Source organism: Daphnia pulex, chromosome 12 (assembly GCF_021134715.1).
Source record: "Daphnia pulex isolate KAP4 chromosome 12, ASM2113471v1".
In the NCBI taxonomy this organism is placed as follows: domain Eukaryota; kingdom Metazoa; phylum Arthropoda; class Branchiopoda; order Diplostraca; family Daphniidae; genus Daphnia; species Daphnia pulex.
The window spans coordinates 9,480,095-9,500,437 of NC_060028.1; the positions used below are offsets into that span (position 1 = coordinate 9,480,095).

General features: G+C 39.2%; 4 protein-coding genes and 2 long non-coding RNA genes across 8 annotated transcripts; 3 read left to right on the plus strand and 3 right to left on the minus strand.

The window, feature by feature from the left end:
• Window positions 1-2,383: 2,383 nt before the first annotated feature.
• On the plus strand, window positions 2,384-5,263 carry LOC124208442 (solute carrier family 28 member 3-like). Its single transcript, XM_046606160.1, has 10 exons — window positions 2,384-2,747; window positions 3,306-3,459; window positions 3,521-3,739; window positions 3,802-3,963; window positions 4,024-4,117; window positions 4,178-4,337; window positions 4,413-4,581; window positions 4,641-4,799; window positions 4,879-5,059; window positions 5,124-5,263. The coding sequence occupies exons 1-10, from the start codon at window positions 2,395-2,397 to the stop codon at window positions 5,150-5,152; spliced, it is 1,680 nt and encodes a 559-aa protein (XP_046462116.1). The 5' UTR covers window positions 2,384-2,394; the 3' UTR covers window positions 5,153-5,263.
• A 23-nt stretch (window positions 5,264-5,286) lies between these two features.
• Window positions 5,287-7,285, minus strand: LOC124208443 (rac GTPase-activating protein 1-like). 2 transcript variants are annotated; one of them, XM_046606162.1, is made up of 7 exons: window positions 7,103-7,285; window positions 6,890-6,982; window positions 6,609-6,811; window positions 6,192-6,551; window positions 5,962-6,137; window positions 5,701-5,847; window positions 5,287-5,640 (listed from the first exon to the last, which is right to left on the minus strand). In XM_046606162.1, the coding sequence occupies exons 2-7, from the start codon at window positions 6,972-6,974 to the stop codon at window positions 5,598-5,600; spliced, it is 1,014 nt and encodes a 337-aa protein (XP_046462118.1). In that variant the 5' UTR covers window positions 6,975-6,982; window positions 7,103-7,285; the 3' UTR covers window positions 5,287-5,597. The 2 variants fall into 2 exon arrangements, with proteins under 2 accessions (XP_046462118.1, XP_046462117.1); XM_046606161.1 differs by having other exon boundaries at window positions 5,914-6,137.
• Window positions 7,286-7,462: 177 nt separating this feature from the next.
• LOC124208756 (rac GTPase-activating protein 1-like) lies at window positions 7,463-10,681 on the plus strand. 2 transcript variants are annotated; one of them, XM_046606633.1, is made up of 10 exons: window positions 7,463-7,587; window positions 7,778-7,895; window positions 7,963-8,165; window positions 8,222-8,542; window positions 8,602-8,830; window positions 8,890-9,118; window positions 9,184-9,457; window positions 9,523-9,776; window positions 9,836-9,968; window positions 10,034-10,681. In XM_046606633.1, the coding sequence occupies exons 2-10, from the start codon at window positions 7,817-7,819 to the stop codon at window positions 10,097-10,099; spliced, it is 1,788 nt and encodes a 595-aa protein (XP_046462589.1). In that variant the 5' UTR covers window positions 7,463-7,587; window positions 7,778-7,816; the 3' UTR covers window positions 10,100-10,681. The 2 variants fall into 2 exon arrangements, with proteins under 2 accessions (XP_046462589.1, XP_046462590.1); XM_046606634.1 differs by having other exon boundaries at window positions 7,480-7,587; window positions 8,602-8,749.
• A 381-nt stretch (window positions 10,682-11,062) lies between these two features.
• LOC124208667 (solute carrier family 28 member 3-like) lies at window positions 11,063-15,989 on the plus strand. Its single transcript, XM_046606516.1, has 11 exons — window positions 11,063-11,209; window positions 12,847-13,394; window positions 13,467-13,620; window positions 13,693-13,911; window positions 13,974-14,135; window positions 14,195-14,288; window positions 14,353-14,512; window positions 14,582-14,750; window positions 14,811-14,969; window positions 15,050-15,230; window positions 15,301-15,989. Exons 2-11 carry the CDS (start codon window positions 12,856-12,858, stop codon window positions 15,393-15,395), a joined length of 1,932 nt encoding a protein of 643 aa, XP_046462472.1. The 5' UTR covers window positions 11,063-11,209; window positions 12,847-12,855; the 3' UTR covers window positions 15,396-15,989.
• LOC124208669 lies at window positions 11,903-12,561 on the minus strand. The gene is made up of 3 exons (XR_006880549.1): window positions 12,436-12,561; window positions 12,245-12,362; window positions 11,903-12,120 (listed from the first exon to the last, which is right to left on the minus strand). It is a non-coding gene; the product is annotated as an uncharacterized LOC124208669 (long non-coding RNA).
• LOC124208668 lies at window positions 15,512-16,175 on the minus strand. Its single transcript, XR_006880548.1, has 3 exons — window positions 16,064-16,175; window positions 15,887-15,989; window positions 15,512-15,801 (listed from the first exon to the last, which is right to left on the minus strand). It is a non-coding gene; the product is annotated as an uncharacterized LOC124208668 (long non-coding RNA).
• Between the last annotated feature and the right edge of the window lie 4,168 nt (window positions 16,176-20,343).

Genomic DNA, 20,343 nt, shown 5'->3' on the forward strand with positions numbered 1-20,343 from the left:
CCATCGGGGTGCTGCCTTTCTTCCCTCTTCGAATGAGAAATGGGTTTTAAGGGCCGTGGGATTACGATGGCGTTGTCTGGAATAGGAAGGAAGAGGGGCCGGGCTATAATATCCAAACCATCTTCTTATATATATATGGCTTCTTATGGACTACTCACAAAGAGAACCCCTGTGGCTTTTTTAAAACAATCGTTGCGTTTCTTATCTAGTTTATACATCTCTAAAGGTGTTGGTTTGTCTTTACCCATCTTCCGAGAATAATCACCGAGGAAGCCATAAAATCGTTTTTTCCTTTTTTTTTAAATAAATTAGACGCCGATATTTGATACTTCCCATTTTTTTTTCAAGCATGCATAATAGGCTCGAATTTGATTGTCGGAGTAACGTGACACTTTTTTTTTAAGGTGGATGGCATCATAGAGCTGAATTGGTGAGGGGTTGCAGGGTTGAGGGGTGAGAAAAGAGGTGGTATTCAATGCATACATGAAAAGAATCCAATAAGTCCTAGTTTTGGAGTGGCCCTGCTATTAAATGTGGGAGGGAGAAACCTTCTATGGCTCATGCTCTCTCTTCTTTTCTTTGCGTTTCCCCCCTCCATATTTCAATGGTTGGCAACCAATTATTTACCAACGGCCAATCATAGGGCGACAGATGGGCCTGGAATACGTTGCCTAGCAACCTTGTCGAAACCAATTTTTTACGAAGGCAAACTTGTTTTCGTATTCTTTCAAATGGAAGACAAGTCTTGCAAATTTTCTACTTTCAAAAGAACATCATGAATCTTGCATTTTTTCTGAATCTAATCAAATTGGGAAAATTCTAAAAATGGGTTTTCAAGAAGAGGCGATTTTCGAGAAAAATTGAAAATACCTAACTGGCAGCACCATCTAGCGGTAGATATTACATTACTGTGGACGTGCATTTGTTTAACATATTAAAGATGTTCATTTGAGAACACTAATTTAAATTATCATAAAATAACGAAAGGAAATTAAAACAAGTTAATTTTAATGCTAGAATTCCCACCATTTGCAGCATGCATGGCAAAAATCAGTAATATTTTAACATGCAAGTAACATAAGGTTTTCACCAGTAACGGTAATCCAATTAAAGGATCTGTCACAATTTTACTTAAAAATAATTTTAAATAATGATGCATAAAACGACAAATTAAAACAAATCGGTAACATACAGGTAAACTTAAAAATACTTAGAAAAGTAATTAACTTACATCTGGAAGCAGCATCCAATGTTAACACTTGTGGGTAGATGGCATTCAGTCAAAATGGAGTCTGCTTCCCTTTGTTTGTGGATTCAAAGCTGCTTAACCGCACTCGCAATATGGACCAAATAATAAACAATCTAGGAAAAATAAAGACAGTATTGGTCTCACATCATTACGTCCCTTCTCAGTGAAAGACAAGAAATTAAGATAAGAGGTCTTTACCCAAAGTACAAGTGTTATCTACAAAATCAAATTATTAGGCCTACAATTTCTTTTAGTCGTCCACGCCAAATATCTAAATAAATAGCTTAAAGAACCGAAGGTCATCTTTTTTCTAATAAAAATAAATTAAAACGTCAGTCAAAACTCAATTAAAAAAAGATAACGAGGACGATTTCCGCTTCTGCTACTCAGCTACTGTAATCGAGCACAGCGATGTCTTCTCTAATTACAGATGGACCTCACTATTCTCAATATCATTCTAATGGCTTTTGAGATGAAAAAAAAATCCCCTTAGATAAAACTGTCTCATAACTCTACAACTCATTCATTAGACCGCGTTTTACATTTTGAAAACAGCCATTCCCGCTACTAAAATTCAAAAACAACAACTTCGGAATTCAAAATTAAATGATTCGCAGTTTCTTCGTTATCATGCTGTTGGGTGGTAAGGGTTGATAAGCTCGATTCTATTTGAATTGGAATTGTTGTATTATGTTCTTGAAAAAATTCTTTGAAAAAATGGCGGGGAAATCGGATCTCGAAACATCGATTTATTGTCGGTAATATATCGATCGTCAAGCGTCTACTGTCAAATACCCCAAGGGCTATTAAACACAGCAGGCCCCGCCTTGCAACGCGTCCTATTGGCTCATTTATTAAAAGGCGAAGAGAAAAAATACGAAACGTGGTTTGTTCCACCGGGTTTTTATTAATGAGCTCGAGTCGTCCCCTTCTCGCCTAGACGAATGAATAACTTAGTATAAATCGTGTCAGGAATGAAATTCTATCTGAAGCGTGACGACGAATACCGACTGCGATAACAGCATTCCATCACGTACTTCTTTTTTCCCCCAAAAATTTCACTCACTAAATTTGCATTAAATGGACATCCGATAGCGATATACTATTCTTGGTATGATCAGACATCGATCAGTTCTCCGTCAAAGATGGATTTGGAATCTCCTCAAAATGAAAGTAAATCTGCTGGTGACTTCGTTGAAGGATTCTGGAGTTACGTTGGAAACTTTGCAGAGAAAAACAGATTTAAAATTACAGTATTCTTGCGAATTTTTGCAGCAATCTCATACAATTGCTATTTCGTTGCGGCTGTCTACAATGCCCATCTCAAACAAATCGACATTGATTGGTGTGGAGGTGTCGGGATGCTGATTATCCTCACTGTTATTGTCTACTGTGGCCTTTTCTACTACAAGGTTTTCAAACCTCATTGGGGCGATAGCGCATACTCCAGAGTGATCCTTCCCCTAACCCTTATCTTGGAACGATGCTGGAGCTATCGGTAAGCAAGCCTATCATTTATTGATCGACGAAAATGGACGCTTAATATCTCAAACGCTCATTTGCATACAACCAATGAGATTGGGGTACAAATAGCCGCCAGAGTGCGCAGAATCGCCCAGATTCCTCCTATCCCATTGCGCAGACTCAAAACTAGGCTTTTTTTAATCGTTTGTTGTTGATGTTATCCATTATAGTTGATCCATATCTTTTTTAATCTCCCTCATCTGGCACCAAGTCTTAATTACAATAGTTTGTAATTAAGAATCAGAATAGATTCCGAGAATCTTGCCCGAGGCCCCGAGCTAACGACGTAGAATGAAATGGAGGAATCTCGAGAATGTCCATAAATCTAATTACACCCTGGTGCTAAATTACAACCTACATTTCCCCATTCCAATTTAAAATTAGTTTTGACTAAACCGATTCATCCATTGAAACCTTTCTTTTCAAAAACTCAACTTGAAACGGATCAGGTTGATAAACTGACTAACAGATGGCGTTGAACGTGGATACTTTACTAAAATTATCTTACTAAAAAAATTTAAATTGAATCAAGATTTCTACGCTTACTGGTGATGGCTGGCGGGGTCGCGGGTTTCACTGTGGGGTTGGTATTGGACACGGCAGGTGACAGAGATAGATTATACTCGCTCATCGGTCTGGCCGTCTTTCTCCTTTTTGGCTGGATCTTCTCGAAACATCCATCCCAAGTAAACCTCAACTTCCCATAGTTGCATAATTAAATCAAACAAAATAATTCATTTGGTTTAGATAAAGTGGACACAAGTGATTTGGGGAATGATCTTACAGTTTCTCTTCGGTTTGATGGTTCTTCGCTGGAAAACCGGGCAGCAGGTTTTTGCCTGTCTCGGCGATCGCGTTTCCATCTTTTTGAAGTACACCGATGCAGGCTCAGGATTAGTCTATGGTCATTTAGTCACTGATCAAAATGCTTCCGGAATTCCGCTTGGCACCATTTTCGCCTTTAAAGTACCTACAGTGACAAAATAAAACTGAATTGCAACTGAATAATGTTATTGTTAATTTTCAAGGCCTTGTCAGTCATTTTCTTATTCAGTTTCATGGTCAACATTCTTTACTATTACGGAGTCATGCAACTGATCGTACAGAAAGTCGGTTGGTTTCTTCAAGTATCAGTAGGAACCACTGCGACCGAATCAATCAACTGCGCTGCCAACATTTTTCTTGGACAAGTATACAATTCACACCAGATCTACAAAACATTTGATTCTACAACGATTTGATGCCCTTAGACGGAAGCTCCTTTAGCTATCAAACCACTTTTACCGTTATTGACGAAATCGGAACTGCATACGGTTATGACGAGCGGCTTTGCTACAATTTCGGGTTTTGCTTTTACATATAAATACTGGTATAAACAAGTTGACATCTTCTAATATTTCTTAGGGTCAGTTTTGTCGGCATACATAAGCTTTGGAATAAGCGCTTCGCATTTGCTGAGTGCATCTGTGATGTCTGCACCAGCCGCTTTATCCTTTGCTAAATTGTTTTACCCCGAGACAGAAGAATCGCAAACTAAAGCAGAGGACATTAAAGTGCCAAAAGGGTCTACAAATTTACTGACTTTTTAACGCACCAAAAACTTGAGTCTAATCAAATTTTTACAACATTAATCATACAGGAAAGAGGCCAACGCTTTAGATGCAGCGGCACAAGGGGCTTCTAATGCAGTCTTTATGGTCATTAATATTTGCGCTAATCTAATCGCATTTCTAGCCTTTATTGCTTTTCTCAATGGAATCATTTCATGGATGGGAGGACTTTTAGGAGCACCTTATATTACATTTGAAGTAAGCCATTCATACCTTTTTTTAGGATGTTGAAAACAAGGGCTGTCTGCTTGTGTTAGTATCTAGTAGGGAAGTGTTTTATTCCACTGGCCTGGATAATGGGGATTCCTGCAGAAGAGTGCGATCAAATAGGACATGTGGTAGCGCTAAAGACCATCGTCAACGAATTTGTTGCCTATAGGCAACTATCAGAATATATGGCTAAAGGACTAGTTTCGGTAAAAAATTTAGTTCAAATTGTTTACCTGTTTTCTATGTAGCAATTGGTTTCATGGCCATAACTAATTCTGCCAATAGAAACGATCGGAAACGATCGCTACCTTTGCGTTGTGTGGCTTCTCGAATCCAGGGTCAATAGGCATCCAAATAGCTGCCCTGGGGTCAATGGCTCCATCCAGACAAACCGATTTGGCTCAAGTGGCTTTCCGAGCATTTGTTTCAGGAAGTATTGCTTGCTTCATGACAGCCTGTGTAGCTGGTAAATATATAAATTCTAAAAGTATGCATTAACCATTCTTAAAACACGTGATTTAAAAAAACAGGAACGTTGATTCCATCTTCTTCGTTGTAAACGCATTTTGTTCGTCTGTAGAGCAAGAAGCCAAGGATTTGATTCGCTAGGAAAATCAATTTACCTAAAACAACGGCGATTATTTACTTACTAATAACTGTGTTGGGTTGTGTAAAATGAATCAGTGGAGTAACTTGAAAGAATGGAGAATTCTATTTAACATGTTAACCGTTAAAATAGTTGTTACCAAATTGAAGAAAATTTTGTTAAAAAAAAAACATTCCGAATTAAACCACAAAAATCTACTTGGATTTAATAGTCTGCTGGATCACTTTTGCAGGATTACTATAAAGAACCGAAAATTTCACTTAACATGTTAACCTTTAAAATGGTTCTTAGTTCTTACTCAAAAGAAAAAAAATAAATGTAAAGTTGTAAAAAAAACAAAGAAACATTCTGAATCAAAAATCCACAAAAATCTACTACTTGGGTTTTAGGGTCTGCATCACTTTTTCGTCGACGGCGAATCGAAGAAACGCAAAACTTTCCTGTTATAATTAGTTATGAGAAAGGAAATAAAAAGTGTACAATATAATTAGTAAATTCACTTTTTCGGTGTAGCCACTTCAAGGCGCTTCTCGGTTTCATTTTTGGAGGTTTGGGGATCACAAGATCTTGGCAACAATGACTCGCAATTAATGTGACAATTCATGCCGCAATCGATACACTTCAACGCAGATTTGCCAAACTTGATCCTGATAAAAAAATTTAAAAAAAATACTTAATCCACAGTGAAATAAAAATAAAAACAATATATGTACCGAAGGCCACATGGATTGCAGGTCTCAATTTGATGGATAACTACTTGCCGTTTCAGACGATGTTTTCTTATGACAGTTGTGTTTTGAGTGCATTCATCACTGCTGCTTGATCCCGGATAACCTTCGATCACAGAACTGACTACAGTTGAACCAGTTTGCATTGAAAAAGAAACAGTTGTGGTTGCCACAATGCATTGGTCGAGTACGCCAACTTCTGTTGCAGTCTAAAAACATTGAACTGATCAAAATGACTCGGTATATAATTGCAAGTTACTTACGCTTCCATCTGTTACGCGTTTATTAGATGTTTGATGCTCCCCATCGGGCACCAGTTCAGAAAATTGCTTATTCAAGCGATGAAGATCTCGGTAAGAACGAACGGTACCCGAGAGTTCGAGGTCTTCATCAGACGGTTCGCTACTGGATACGCTGCACCGCTCACTTGATGCCATAACCGAATCCAATTCGGCGCTGTTTACTTCAGTGATGGTCTCCAATTTGTCTACATGGCGAGCATTTGTATTATTTACGAGATGCGGAAAGCGTCTGGGACCGAGGCTGTTCAGTTTCTCTATGAGTTCGTCCTTAAGATAAGTTTCACTCGACAGACAATCACGGACCATATCAAATTGCGTATGCTGCATCAAAACTGTGTTAATACATTTTCAAGGATAAGTCCACTTTAAGTAACTTACATATTCACGAATTTCTTCTTGGATGGAACTCCTTACTTTCACCTCATCTTTCAACAGCATTGTTACATGATGATTTAGTAATTCCAATTTAGATGTCATTTTGTTTGCCTCATTAATTTTACTTTGAATGACCTCTAACTCTTTCTCAGCCGCTAACCACTTCTTTTGGCAATCCTCTTGTCCTAAAGTGAATTCCAAGAATTCTGTAACAGAAAAAATGAATTATGATAAATATTTTGCACACAAACTTTATTTTATCATTCAAGTGATATTCTACTGACCATGATCACATCCATGAAAATCAAATCCACTCCTGCATGCACTGTCATATTGGGCTAATAACGAAACATGGGAATTTATCTCCATCCCGTAACCTTAAAAAAAAATAGACATGCACATTACAAACCTAGATGAAGAATTATTATCACAGCTTTAGTGTAAGTGATGAATTTCACGGTTAAGGCAAATAACATTTTGCTTGTTCTTATTCTTACCTATAATCTGGCTGGTCAGTAGAACTAAATACAACAGTTTATGTGATGTTTAAATGTCGAATGTTTCGAGTCTTACGACAAACGTTTCAAGTTGGGACATGCGGTTACCCACTATTAGTGAAAAGAGAGTCCCACGTGTACTGAAGCAGCACGCTCTTGTTTGCAACTAACCCTTTCCCTCCGAAAACCTCGAGGGACCAAATACATGAGGCTGCATGAGTCCAGTTTTTAATATTAAAATTAAAAATACTCGCATTAAAAAATTGTGTTGAAAAATAAACATTTTAAAATACAATTATTTTATTAAGCACTAGTTTAAATAATATTTTAATTATTTGCTCACAGTTTTTGTGAATTCGTGGCATTCAGCATTAGGAGGTAGGGTCACCTATTTTTATGTCACCTTACAGTAGCAGTCGGTAAGCAAACAGATTGGAAGCAAAAAGTCAAAAACTGCTAAAGTGGTGGGGAGTCGATAATACGAAGTAAGTGTTAAATGCTTACTCTTCATTTTATTATAAAATTCTAGAGCAATTATTTTATTTATGATGAATTTGCTATCATGACCACATGTCCACTAGTGAAAACGTCTTTCTAAGACGTTGTTGTGATGTGCTATCGTTCTAGTCAGCCTTTAAATAATGTGCACGATTAAACTATTATATTAAAATCTAGATTACGCTTGAAAAAGGGTTTTCTTAACCCGGACCTCAGATGGAAAGCTCTGCTCAAATTTCCATCCTTGCTAGGCAATTTGATGACCTATGCAAAGGTTTCAACAACCTCATTGAAGGTTATACTTTAGTAGTTTTTAAAAGTATCTAAATTGCTTAATATATCGATGCTTATTCTAATTTTAGATTTTAGAAGGTATGCTGTGAATCAAGAAAACTGCCAAATCAAATGGCTTGAGGCTGAGGATGAAGTGAGGCACCTGAAGAATCAACTAAATGATGCCAATCAGGTGAATTCAAAGCTGCAGGCTCAGTACCATCAAACAACTGTCCTTTTGAAAAATGAAGTTAAAGTTCGAACTCATCTCCAGGAGGAGAAGAAAACTCTGGTAGATATATCCACACTCTATGAAGGTTTAAGACTTAAAACAATACATTTGAATAGGAAAAGAAGCTCAAATCATCAAAAGAAAGGACTGGCACAGCTGAAAACAATGCTGAACCTCCCAGAAGAAATCGTCACTCAATGCCAGGGATGTGTCCGCCGTCTCGAGATTGGTTGTGCAACGAAAATGTCAGCGATTCAAACAGCATGGGGACATCGTCAATCGCCTCTGAAATTATTAATGAGGAAACGAATCGCGATAGTGAGCTGCCACCCTCTAGTGCACGATCAAGTCGAATTTCAACCCGTTCGAACCGTCCATCAGGTTTTGACTCGTACCTCACGACTGATGGGGGTTTCAAACGCAGATCTCGACGTGACGTGAGTAATATCACAATTAAAATTTACTTCTGGTTTTGTAATTCCTTTTATTTTCCTAGGGAGTCCTTGATACATCATGTAGTGAGCGTCTCATCGCCACGACTACAGTATCGATTCCCATAAAAGGAGGTCCTATCACAGCTACTTCAGTTATTGAAACAAGTCCTGAAACATGTGAAATGACAGAGGAAATCAATTCTTCTTTCGGTAAGAAACGAAGAGTGCGTATCGACAGCCATCAGCAGTTGGAGAATGAGCCCGATATAGCTCCTAGTGCCCCTTCACAAAGTAAAGAATATAATCTGAGCCTATTTTAAAGCTTAAACATTCTGTGACCCTTTTTATAGGTTTGTTGGAGCCACCCAAAAATCGATTTATCATGAGTGAAACATCTCCTACAGTAAATGGTAGAAGGAGTACCAGTGTGCCGGCAACGGCTCGCCTTTCCGAAGGGCAGGGGGCAGCTTATCTACGACCTGTGGCATCTGGAGGGCGGCTTTCTCTCAATCAGCGCCGACACAATTTCAGTCAAAAGACTATTATTAAGTCGGAAAATTGCCTTCCGTGCGGGAACAGGTCAGTGACTGTATATCTTTCACCGTCAAAGACACATCTAATGCTTAATGGGTCTCTCAAAACAGAATTAAGTTTGGAAAGCTGGCTTTCAAATGCTCTGATTGTCGCGCTACTTGTCATGTGGACTGCAAGACTCGTATGCCTCAAATATGTGTCCCAACGACACAAGCTTCCATCAGTAGAGGATTAGCCGGAACTTTGGCTGACTTTGCACCGTCGACAGTCCCCATGATACCCAGTCTGATTGTCCACTGTGTGAATGAAGTTGAGCGCAGAGGAATGAAAGAAGTGGCTCTTTATCGCGTCAATGGTTCCGAAAAAGAAATAACAGATTTAAAGGTTGGTTCATTCCCTTTTTAGTAAAATCTCGTTGAACTTGACAGTGTGACAACTTCATTTTACAGGAAGAAATGGTGCGAGGCAAGATGCAGCCTCAACGCCTAGCGCAAGTGAATATTCATGTCGTGACTGGTGCATTAAAGTTGTTTTTACGTACACTTAAGGAACCCCTCATCACTTTCACGTTATGGAAAAGCTTTGCTGGCATATGCGATCTTGATGAAGAGATGGATGTCCAAACAGCATTGTACGCTCTTATACCAGAGCTTCCGCGCCCCAATCGGGATACGCTCGCTTATCTTATTCTTCACATTCAAAAGTAACCCCCCTGCCAGTCGTAATGCAATTAAGGTCATCGATTAACCTTGTTCTATGTAGGGTGGCTGATACTCCCGAGTGTAAAATGCTCGCATCTAGTTTGGCTAGGGTGTTTGGTCCAATTATTATAGGCCATTCTCGCCCTAATCCGGATGTCGAGTTAACTTTGAAGGAAACCAAAAAACAAGCTTGCGTAAGTCTACTCATTGCCATATCATTATTGAGACATGTTAATTAATCATTGCGTTTTGGTTGTAGATCACGGAGAAATTGTTGCAGATTCCGAGTGATTATTGGTGTCGCTTCATCATGACGGACCATTAGTGCTCAACTTCTGCATCTCCGTTCGTGTAGTGCTTATCTTTGTGTTAAGACTTGATAAGTTTGCAGTTTACAACAATTTTCAAGGTAACTGCATGCTTCAAACTTTGTTATTCGAACGGTTAAACTGCATTGAAGTTTCCCCTTCCCTGTTTTACAATCAAGTTGCAATGTTCACCCCCATCAAGTTAAACCTTTGATATGTAACTAGACATGACTACATGTTTAGGGACGTTGACCAAAAACCATTTTACCGCAAACAATTATTTGACGAGTGATTAGGAATGGTGTTGACCCAAAAACAATGTACGTTCGCATTACGCGGAAAATTAAACGCATGGCTGTTAGTTCCCTATCAAATTGATTTCATTTTGTCGCTTTCCGCTTGGAGAGAGTTTCATTTACGTCAGTATAAGTTCAGTTTATGCAGTGAACTGGCTTATCTGATTGTCATGTTGTCATCCTTTTTGAATTGCATACGTGGTATTATTACTTTCCTTGTCCCAAATTCACCACAACATCTTGTTTTCATTGTTTTTAACACCCAACGTTTTTTTTTTTACCGTAATATAATCTTGTCCTGAATTTGTTGGCTAAGAAATTTACGTAACATAATGGGTTTTGCAGAACATTTTAAGCGTTCTAGGGCGTGTCCTTTTACTTCGCAAATCAACTGGGAATAACATTCCTGTTTATGGTTTGATCAAAGTCTCGAAAGATGCCTTTGTGTCGTCCTTGAGAAGAAAATAGCTAGACCTATAAGGTAGCGCCCTGGGCAATAACCTATGGTGAATGTTATGACGTTTGCAGTCGCATACTCAACATGCTCAATCGTTTTTACTATTTAGCCAAAAGGCAATTTACTTTTTACTGACTATACAGCATATTGCCAGGGGAAATCCATGCATTACAAAGGAAAAAACACAACTTTTGTTGCTGACGTCACTGCGCGTAGTATCAACAGTAGTGCTTTGGTGCTGCCTGTCAACAGTCTGATGTTTGAACGTGGTGGGACAACATCCGGCTCCGCAAAACTCATTATTTTCCGGCGACAGCGGATACTGGCGACAACTCAAACGTCTAAACAGTGACTGGATCACCAGTCTGTTGAAGGTAAATAAATTCAAAATTCTATTTTCCATTTATTGACAATGATGTGTGTGTGTGTGGCAAGTGTTTTGTGGCGGCAGGAAGTGTTCAGTTCATAATTCCGTTATGGCTCGAGCTGCGGTAGGAAATGCAATTCAAACAACTTTTTTGTTGTTGTCATTGCCGAACGAATGGAAAGATTCAATTCCAGATTGGACTAAGACACCGTAGAGAAACGTAGTTGTGTAATGGTAGGGCAAGTGCGAGGTTAGTGACGACCCCTTTCACTTTTTTACGTTTTAACCTTGAAACGTGTTCATTGTGTGTCTTGGGTACAATCTTTCACACGAGGGAGCTGATTAATGGTCTTCCCCTTTTCTAGACATTGCAAAATAGTTAAACCCAAGTCAACATGAAAGAGGCGTTGGCTGGGCGTTTTCTCCCCTAATTCAACGAAAGCTGTTTCTTTAAGTATTGAATAAATCCAATTAAAACTCTTGATAAAAAAGTGAGATCTTTACAGCTCGAAAAAAAGATAAGCTCAGTAATTTAAAAAAATTCTTTTCCATGCCATATAAACTTCGTATCGTAAGGCAAATAAATTGTAGGTGATTCTGTTAAGCCGTTGTTTACTGCATTATCGTACCATGTTGGCATAGAAATAGGATGTGTTCGTTAAGGATAAAAAATACTAAAATTTAGAAATATTCGTTCTGCTGCTAGTGATAGACGTGTATTTTTACTGCTATTCTAAGGTATACTCTATAATTGTGAAAAAAAGACCAAAGGGGAAAGTTGCGATGTCATTGTAAAGCGGATATCTTGCTCCAGGCGGTATTATTACCAAGTTAGTCGTTAACCTCTGCAGCATCGTCCTCCGTTGCAGGTCTTGTGGATTAGATTGCTTGAACACTGGGTACTGTTGCTGCAAGAGGCTGCAATCATACAAAGAAATAATTCACCCTTAATAACTAAATTCTTCTATTCCGCCTTAGAAAGTCACGTAAAATGTTTAAAATTCTATAAATTTGTCGTAAACTCAGTGAACTTTTAACTTACTAAACCATCTGCAGTAGAATAAGAACTGATCACTCTCCTCGCCAGTTGCTTCATCATCAGAAGTGGGCGCAGAGTTAGTGTAGACGACAGCCATCACAGCCAAGATGCAGGCAAAGAGCTTATTTGCGCAAAAACAAATGAATGTGAAATTACCCAATAAGTAAAACAAGAATGTAAAAGTATAAACTTACGAACAATTTCTGGAACATTTTTAATTTGGTTTGAATTACTGGACGATTGGTGTGACTAACTGAGCGATATCCTTAGCCTTTTATACTGTTCGAAATCATTAGTGTCGTCCCCATTTACTGACTAATCAGGTTTGAACAGGTGGTTCCAGGGTATGGCTAGACAAATTGAACAGTATGGAAGCTTATCCCAAATTCTAGTTTATGTTGACTTAAGTGTTATTAACTATGGCGCCCTATATTACTGACCAATGAGCTACATTACTTGTTTGCTATGAGTAACGTGTCCTAATTGAACACCTTTCTGCATCCCGGATCTAGTTCATGTTGACATAAGAAAATGTTCGTGTTTAACCAATGGAGCTTATAAATGTTTATATAACTGATTTAATTAATTTTTTTTTTTTGCCACAGTGAGCTTCAATGGAACTAGGAAAAGTGAATGGCGGGTATGATATCCAAGTAGAAATAAACCTCCCGGAGGACCCGCAAGAATCGAATTACGGCACATTACAAATTTCACAGTTGAAGGCTCGAGAAGAAAGCGTCAATGGAAGTCTTTCAAAAAAGAAACGAAGGAAATCCAAGACATCCCCGACAGAACCCGAAGAAGGAACAGAAGAGGTGAATCCGTCATGTTCGTTCCTCGGCAACGCACTGGAAAAATTCTGGGCTCACTTGAGCGACTTTGCTGTTCAAAGAAAGTCGTTGGTTCGCTGGCTTGTCTATATTATCCTAGCCCTTCTTTACAACGCCTATTTCATAGCCAGCATTTACTATTCAATTCATAATGGCATCCCGATGGATTGGTGCAACGGTGTCGGCTTGCTCATCATTATTACTGTCATCACCTACGTCAGCCTTTTCTACTTCCAAGTTGTGAAAAAGTTTTGGGGGAAATCCATTGATCGAGCCGTTTTAAAACCAATCAGGGCGCATTTTGATCGCGTTTGGAAATTCCGGTTAGTGAATAATTCTAATTATTATTCTCTTAATTGATAATTGATTGAGCTACATTTTTTGTGTATTTACAGATTGGTCCAGTATGGTGTTTACTTGGTGATTGTCGCTGCCTTGATCACATTCCTTGTTATCGATACAAAGGACGAACGATATCGACTCGTCTCTTTCTTTGGTTTACTTGTTTTCGTGCTTCTCGGTTGGATTTTTTCCAAGCATCCGTCCAAAGTAAGCTAAATTACTTGTACATCTGTCATTAGATCACTGTTATTAATCTGAACGCTTTCAATCTGTTTACAGGTCAAGTGGAGTCATGTAACCTGGGGTGTGGGACTTCAGTTTATTTTCGGATTAATCGTCTTGCGATGGGAATTGGGTCGCCAGGTTATCCAGTGCCTCGGCGACAAAATCACCAAATTCCTCGATTATTCCAACGAAGGATCGGGCTTCGTTTATGGCTATTTGGTTACCGATAAAAACATGGCAGGAATCGTTCTCGGATCTGTTTTTGCCTTCAAGGTAATATTAAGCAGAAAATTATTGTGTCATTCGAAATGCTAATGAGCTTCATTAATGTGTAGATACTTTCAGTCATCTTCTTCTTCAGCTTCTTCGTTAGCATCCTTTACTACTATGGCATTATGCAGTGGGTCGTCCAGAAAATCGGATGGCTGTTGCAAATATCCATCGGTACCACGGCCGCCGAGTCTATGAATGCAGCTGGGAATATCTTTTTAGGCCAAGTAAAGTCAAATAATTTATTCTCATGCTGATTGATATGATGGCTAACTGTTATTTACAGACCGAGGCCCCTTTGTTAATTAGACCCCTTCTTCCTAAAATGACCAAGTCTGAGCTTCACGCCGTAATGACGGGTGGATTCGCCACCATAGCAGGTTTGTAAGCTGTACATAATTTATGTTGTTGAATTAATTGATTGAATAAAAATTGGAATTTCAGGCGGAGTTCTGGCAGCATTCATCAGTTTTGGTATCAGTGCATCCCATTTGTTATCGGCATCCGTCATGTCTGCACCGGCCGCTCTAGCCTTTTCCAAACTCTTTTATCCGGAATCGGAGAAATCACAAACTAAAGCTGGAGACGTGAAAATTCCTAAAGGGTAATCCTTCCGCTTTTCAGTCTGTTGTATCGAGGCACAATGGAATCGTTTTATTGCGTGTTTCTACAGGACGGAATCCAACGCTCTCGATGCAGCCGCCCAAGGAGCAGCTAATGCCGTCTTTTTGGTACTGAATATCATCGCCAATTTAATCGCCTTTTTAGCTTTCATCGCCTTCCTCAATGGAATCATCTCCTGGTTTGGTGGTCTTCTAGGAGCTCCATACGTCACGTTTGAAGTAAGAAATCTATTGTCCATCCAATGACTAATCTAATTCAAGTAAATTGATTTGCAACAGTACATCATGGGCAAGATATTCATCCCTGTTGCTTGGTTGATGGGCGTGCCCGCAGCCGAGTGTGATCTAGTGGCCAATCTTGTGGCTCTCAAGACTATCGTCAATGAGTTTGCAGCTTACAGCAAGCTATCGGAATACGTGGCACAAGGAATCATTTCGGTATATCAATAGTGAATCCTTCTTGTTGCAGTGTTATGCTATATGGCTAAAATATTTTGGCTTCCTTGGAACGTGTGTAGAAACGAGCTGAAACCATCGCTACCTACGCTCTTTGTGGCTTCTCCAATCCCGGGTCGATTGGTACCCAGATAGCCGCTCTTTCCACCATGGCACCCGAACGGCAGAGCGACTTGGCCCAGGTGGCCTTTCGAGCATTTGTAGCGGGCAGTGCAGCCTGCTTTATGACTGCGTGTATCGCAGGTAAGAGAGATTTCGTTAAGAGCTACTGTTTTTATTAGATTACATATATGTCTTTATTATTGGGAAATAGGCACTCTAATATCATCCGTCTCTGACACACCAATATCCACTACCTTTGCACCTTCAACTTTTTCTTTCACTCCCAATATGACAGCCGTGTTCTAAAGTTGTTGTTTGTTTTTTTTTTAATTCCTATCATAGTTTTAACGTTTTCAACGACAGCATTGTTTAAATTATGTGTCATCATCTATCGCATCATCATAATATTAGTTATCCTTTCGTGCGGGACTATAATAGAACTGTATTTTCCGAAACCAATCAGAGATTTGTGCCGTCAAACACATAAAGTTCATTTAAAAAAAAAGAACAAAATTAAAATGGGCAATTTCGTGCAATGGAGTATGAATTCAAAATGAATCCATAGGGTCTTATGTATCCTGGGACTCGATTTTCAGTTAGTTAGTTGTTTTCTTGGTTTAAAATAAACAGCACTGTTTATTTCCAAAGAGATTTGCGCGGCAAGTCTTGTAGATAAGATTGCTGGAACAGTCGGTGCTGTTGGTGCATGAAGCTGCGGATCATTAAAAAACAAATTGTATTATGTAATTGATAAATAAGATTTAGGCACGCTCCCGTAGTAAACTGTTAAAGCTTACAAAATGGTTTGCAGAAAGTCTGGTCAGTTTCTTCACCCTCTTCAGCAGTGGGCAGAGAGTTGGTGTAGACGATGGCCATCATAGCCAAGAGAACGGCGAAGAGCTAAATTAATGGACACAGACAATAGAATAAGAATAATCGTTGAATTACTTTGCACCGAGCATTAGTCTACTTACGAAAAATTTCTGGTACATTTTTTGTTATGTTTGCAAGGACTGCTAGATGAAGAATGATATTTTCATGAAAAAGAACGGCTTTTTATACAAGTTTTTCTCCATGCCTATGCTCTGATAACACCAACGAATATTAGTCTATCATTGTACATTTACAGTCCTTGAACGAATTATTCGATTGTTCAGATGGTTGACAGCTGCTGTATCCACAGCTGAATATTCTAATGATAAATATGGCTTCATATCAAAATAAGTCTAGTCATAACTAATCGTAACACGACCGCTGATTGGTCGTCATTTGTCGATAGCCAGTCGTGTGTGTGTCGTGAGACTATAGAGAGAATAGAATTGTCAATAAACACATATCTCATTTTATTTATGTCCCCTCTCTCACTCCGAACTGGGCATATGTTAATTTGTGGTTATTTTTTAAAAACAAATTCGACAAAGAGAGCGAAAGAAATAGGGAGTAAAACACTCGAATAAGAAGATGAGAGAAGCTATTCCGGATCCGATAGCTAAAATGATGAAAGCGCCTTGTAAATCCGCCAGGCTGAGACTTTTGGGCCCCGTATCGGATTGCTTCACTTTTCCGCATTTACCACCGGTCGGTGCCCCATAAAGTTTCTTCCAATAAATATCAAGACCTGCTTCCATCATTTGTAAAATTCTATCAAAAATAGGGAATAAATGTCGTAAATGTCCAATCAGCTTTATTTAGAGACCGTTTTATACTTTTCGTCCATGAATGGTTTAAGAGCACTATTTTTCGAGAAGGCGAATGCCACATTGACTTTAAAGAATTCTTGCTGGGCAATGCTGAGACGACAGGTGCCCGTTCGAAGATAATCGTCGTAGAGCGATGACTCTAAATTTGATTTACCCTGAATTAAAACGATAAATGGATTCTAGTTTTCTTGAAAATAAAATGAATCAATGATGTATACCGCGAGATAAGCATAACCGCCGTTAGCGACGAGATTGATACCATCTAAATGAACATCAATTAAAGCTCCACGCTGCTGCTTCAATAAGCCATCTGTTAATATAATCAGGGAATATTTAATAGCAATCAGCTTTATCGTTTAAATGGCTTAACCTCCGATAGTTTTGTAAATTCCGGCTGTAGAATCCTGTAGAGAAAATTGAATTAAAGTGATAAGTGAATTCTTGTTCAGCTTACATAAACGACACATACGAGAAAGAGCGAATCCAGAGCGGTTCCTCGTAGGGCAACCCACTTGAGGTGGGATTCAGGTAATTCTTCCAGTCGATTGATGACGGGCAACAGTTTGGGAAATCGCAGAAAGGACATGAGAATTCCCACGTAAGCACTTGCGAAAACGACAGCACTCAAACACCAAATGGCTGCGAGTAATTGAAGTGAACACCGCGAAGACAACTTTCGTCCAGCTATACAGCAAGGAGAAATGTTAAAATTTTGACAGCACAGAAATTAATTAGTGCAGCAGCTACTCACACTGGCCAATAAGAACTCCAAGGATGAACAAATATTGGTCCCCCAATGTCAGACATTTTTCCCGGTAGTGAATCAAATAAAACTTTGAATGTTGCCAAAGAATGACGGGTAGAATAGTCGCAAACAGCATCAAGGTAAGCCAAGTCTGTTTTAACACGACATTATTTTTCATTTCATTCCAATTCAAGTAATGTATGCGATTGACTAACCTCCAAACGGAATGGCTTGGTGCAAGCTGATAAACGGTTCTCTTCCGCCGGTGGCGGGATCAGAATTGCGTTGCCATCCTCGTAGAATGCGACGGAAAAGTCAACCGCCTTCGACCGGGAATGTGTGACTGAAAATGGGCCAAGGCCAATATCAACCCGCTGTACAGATCGATAAAGATTAATTTAATTTTCAAATGCAATTTCAGTTTGTATTACTTTGGCCACGACCATTCCAATCATGCCGTTCCAACTGCCATCGGGCAACTCTTTCCCAAAGGCATTATCGCTGGGTAAAATGATCTCATAACTGTCAATTAACAAATACTAATAAATATGTCAATAAATCAGGTGAATGATAACCTACGTGAAATTGTACTGCTGTTGGAGTATGCGAACGATTTCGTAGCAATATCCTTTGTATCCCACGACAGTTCCATTTGGATCACGGTCGAAAATCACAAAAGGTGGTTCCTTCATTTTAAAATCAGATATGATGCAATGAAACGCCCACGCATTAAAATTTATAGTAAAGACGTTGTTGTATTACTTCCAGTAAAGTCAGTCGCAACATTTTTCCGTCAAATTCTTTATGCCAATCGATCCTTTTCGATTCGAAAACATCGCCGACTGCCGAGCGTCCAGATTGGCTCCATTGAAAATCATCTAATTGAGCGCATTCTTGCAGTTCTCTAATCACGCTGGTTCACATGTTTTGGAACCAATTAAAGGAAAGCCATCATCTATAACAAGGCCATTCAAGCAAAGTCATATCGGCGCATCTTGCCTGAACAACGGCGATCCATTGTCTAGCAGGGTCCTCCGAGTTCCATTGTCCACCGACGACAAGCAGATTCGCTCTTCCAGCCATTTGATTATTGCGAAACTGCCACAGAAATCTCGGCCGGTTTCCTTAATATAGGGAAAAATCGCAATTTCAAAATGTTATGCGTACATGTATTGATGAAAAGAGCTCGGTCCAAATTGATGTTGTCTAAAATGACTTGCGTTGAGACGGTAAAGTTGCAAACGTTCGGCTTTTAATCCAGGCAGTGATGGAGGGCAGAATAAGAATTCCAGACGGAGCACCGGTGTCATTGTCGACGACACAATGGCCTCAATGACGTCAGCGACCCGGCATTGAGTTGCCGCTAGCACCACACCCTCGAATTGATCCATTTGAGCAGCTAATAAAGAGAGAAAATCGATCGCCAAATTCGTGTGCATCAGCCGACAACAATGAGAGCGAATACTAAGGTCTTTTACCAATCTGTTGGGCCTCGAACAGCAAGACCTCGCTCGACGGTATTTCGATCGTCGTGAAATTGATCATCGACGCTGGGCAATGAACGAGGCTACCAGCGTCGTCGAGCAGAGCAGTTATCAATAGCTCAATGTTGGGTCGTCGGAGTAGTAGGTCGTCATCGTGAACGAAAGCTGCAGATGAGGAAAAATGATTAATGGGAGACGGAACTGGATAGGGTTGGTTCAAAACGCTATAGCAAATAAATGTATTTCCCATATTGTAGCTAAAAGAAAAATATAAGAAACAGGATTATATTATACCGAGTTTGAAGCAATAGATATCCATCACGCCGCTGGCGATGAGACAGAACATCACCAGCGCACGACATAATGATGGATGCATAAGATAAATAAATATAGCTCCTATATAGGAAACAGAACTAAGATGGATCCAGTCGGAGGAATAGACGGTGTCGAACTAATGAAGACTTGTTGTTCAGTGTCATCGGTTATTTTAAAACACAGCAGAAAAATGGCGGAAATGCGCTGGATGGAAAGACTGTAACTTCTTTGCACATGTGTGTACACCGATGAAAAGGGAAAACGTCAACTCATCTTCTTTTATATTTATAAGAATATTATTTGCAGAACGTCTGCTCCATTTCCCATGTAATTGCATATTTCTATGTTTTTTTTTTTTCTTTTTCTTTTGCCGGAGACGTGAAATCAATAAAGGCTGTGGACACTATACTATATAAGTGACGTAACATATAGTACTGATGAGGGGGACTGAACCCTCAAAAGGGGGAGAGTTTTGCTCCATCGGCGGTCCCCATCAAAATAATTCCCAGGGGGTAATCCATTATTTACTAGAGTCCCATTGTAAAGAATACAGAAAATATGTACCCCTTGCAGACATAGGACAGACGAGGGCTCTGTAAGAGGGGGATCGTTATTGTGGGTATATCCAGAATATATAGACCCAGCAAACGCTCTTTGACGTATAGAGGGGAAAAAATTGCTTTCAACATAGTCGTTCATTTTTTATTTGCCATTTTACTCTTATGGCCCATACTTTCTAAGAAAAAAATATCGCATCCTGCTATTTTGAAACAATTAGATTCAAACAAGAATGGCTATATCATTTGTGATTCTAAATATTTGGTTGTAATGATGGATCGAGTTGGGGAAAAAATGCGTTTGATTAATAAACACGAAAAATATCTTTCTATCGATCGAATAAGATTTTTAGATTGTGTCGCACATATATGGGGGGGGGGGGAAATGAAGATCCGGTACAATCCTGGATTCCCGGAATGTTTTTTTATTATTTAAAGAAGTTCATTCATCAA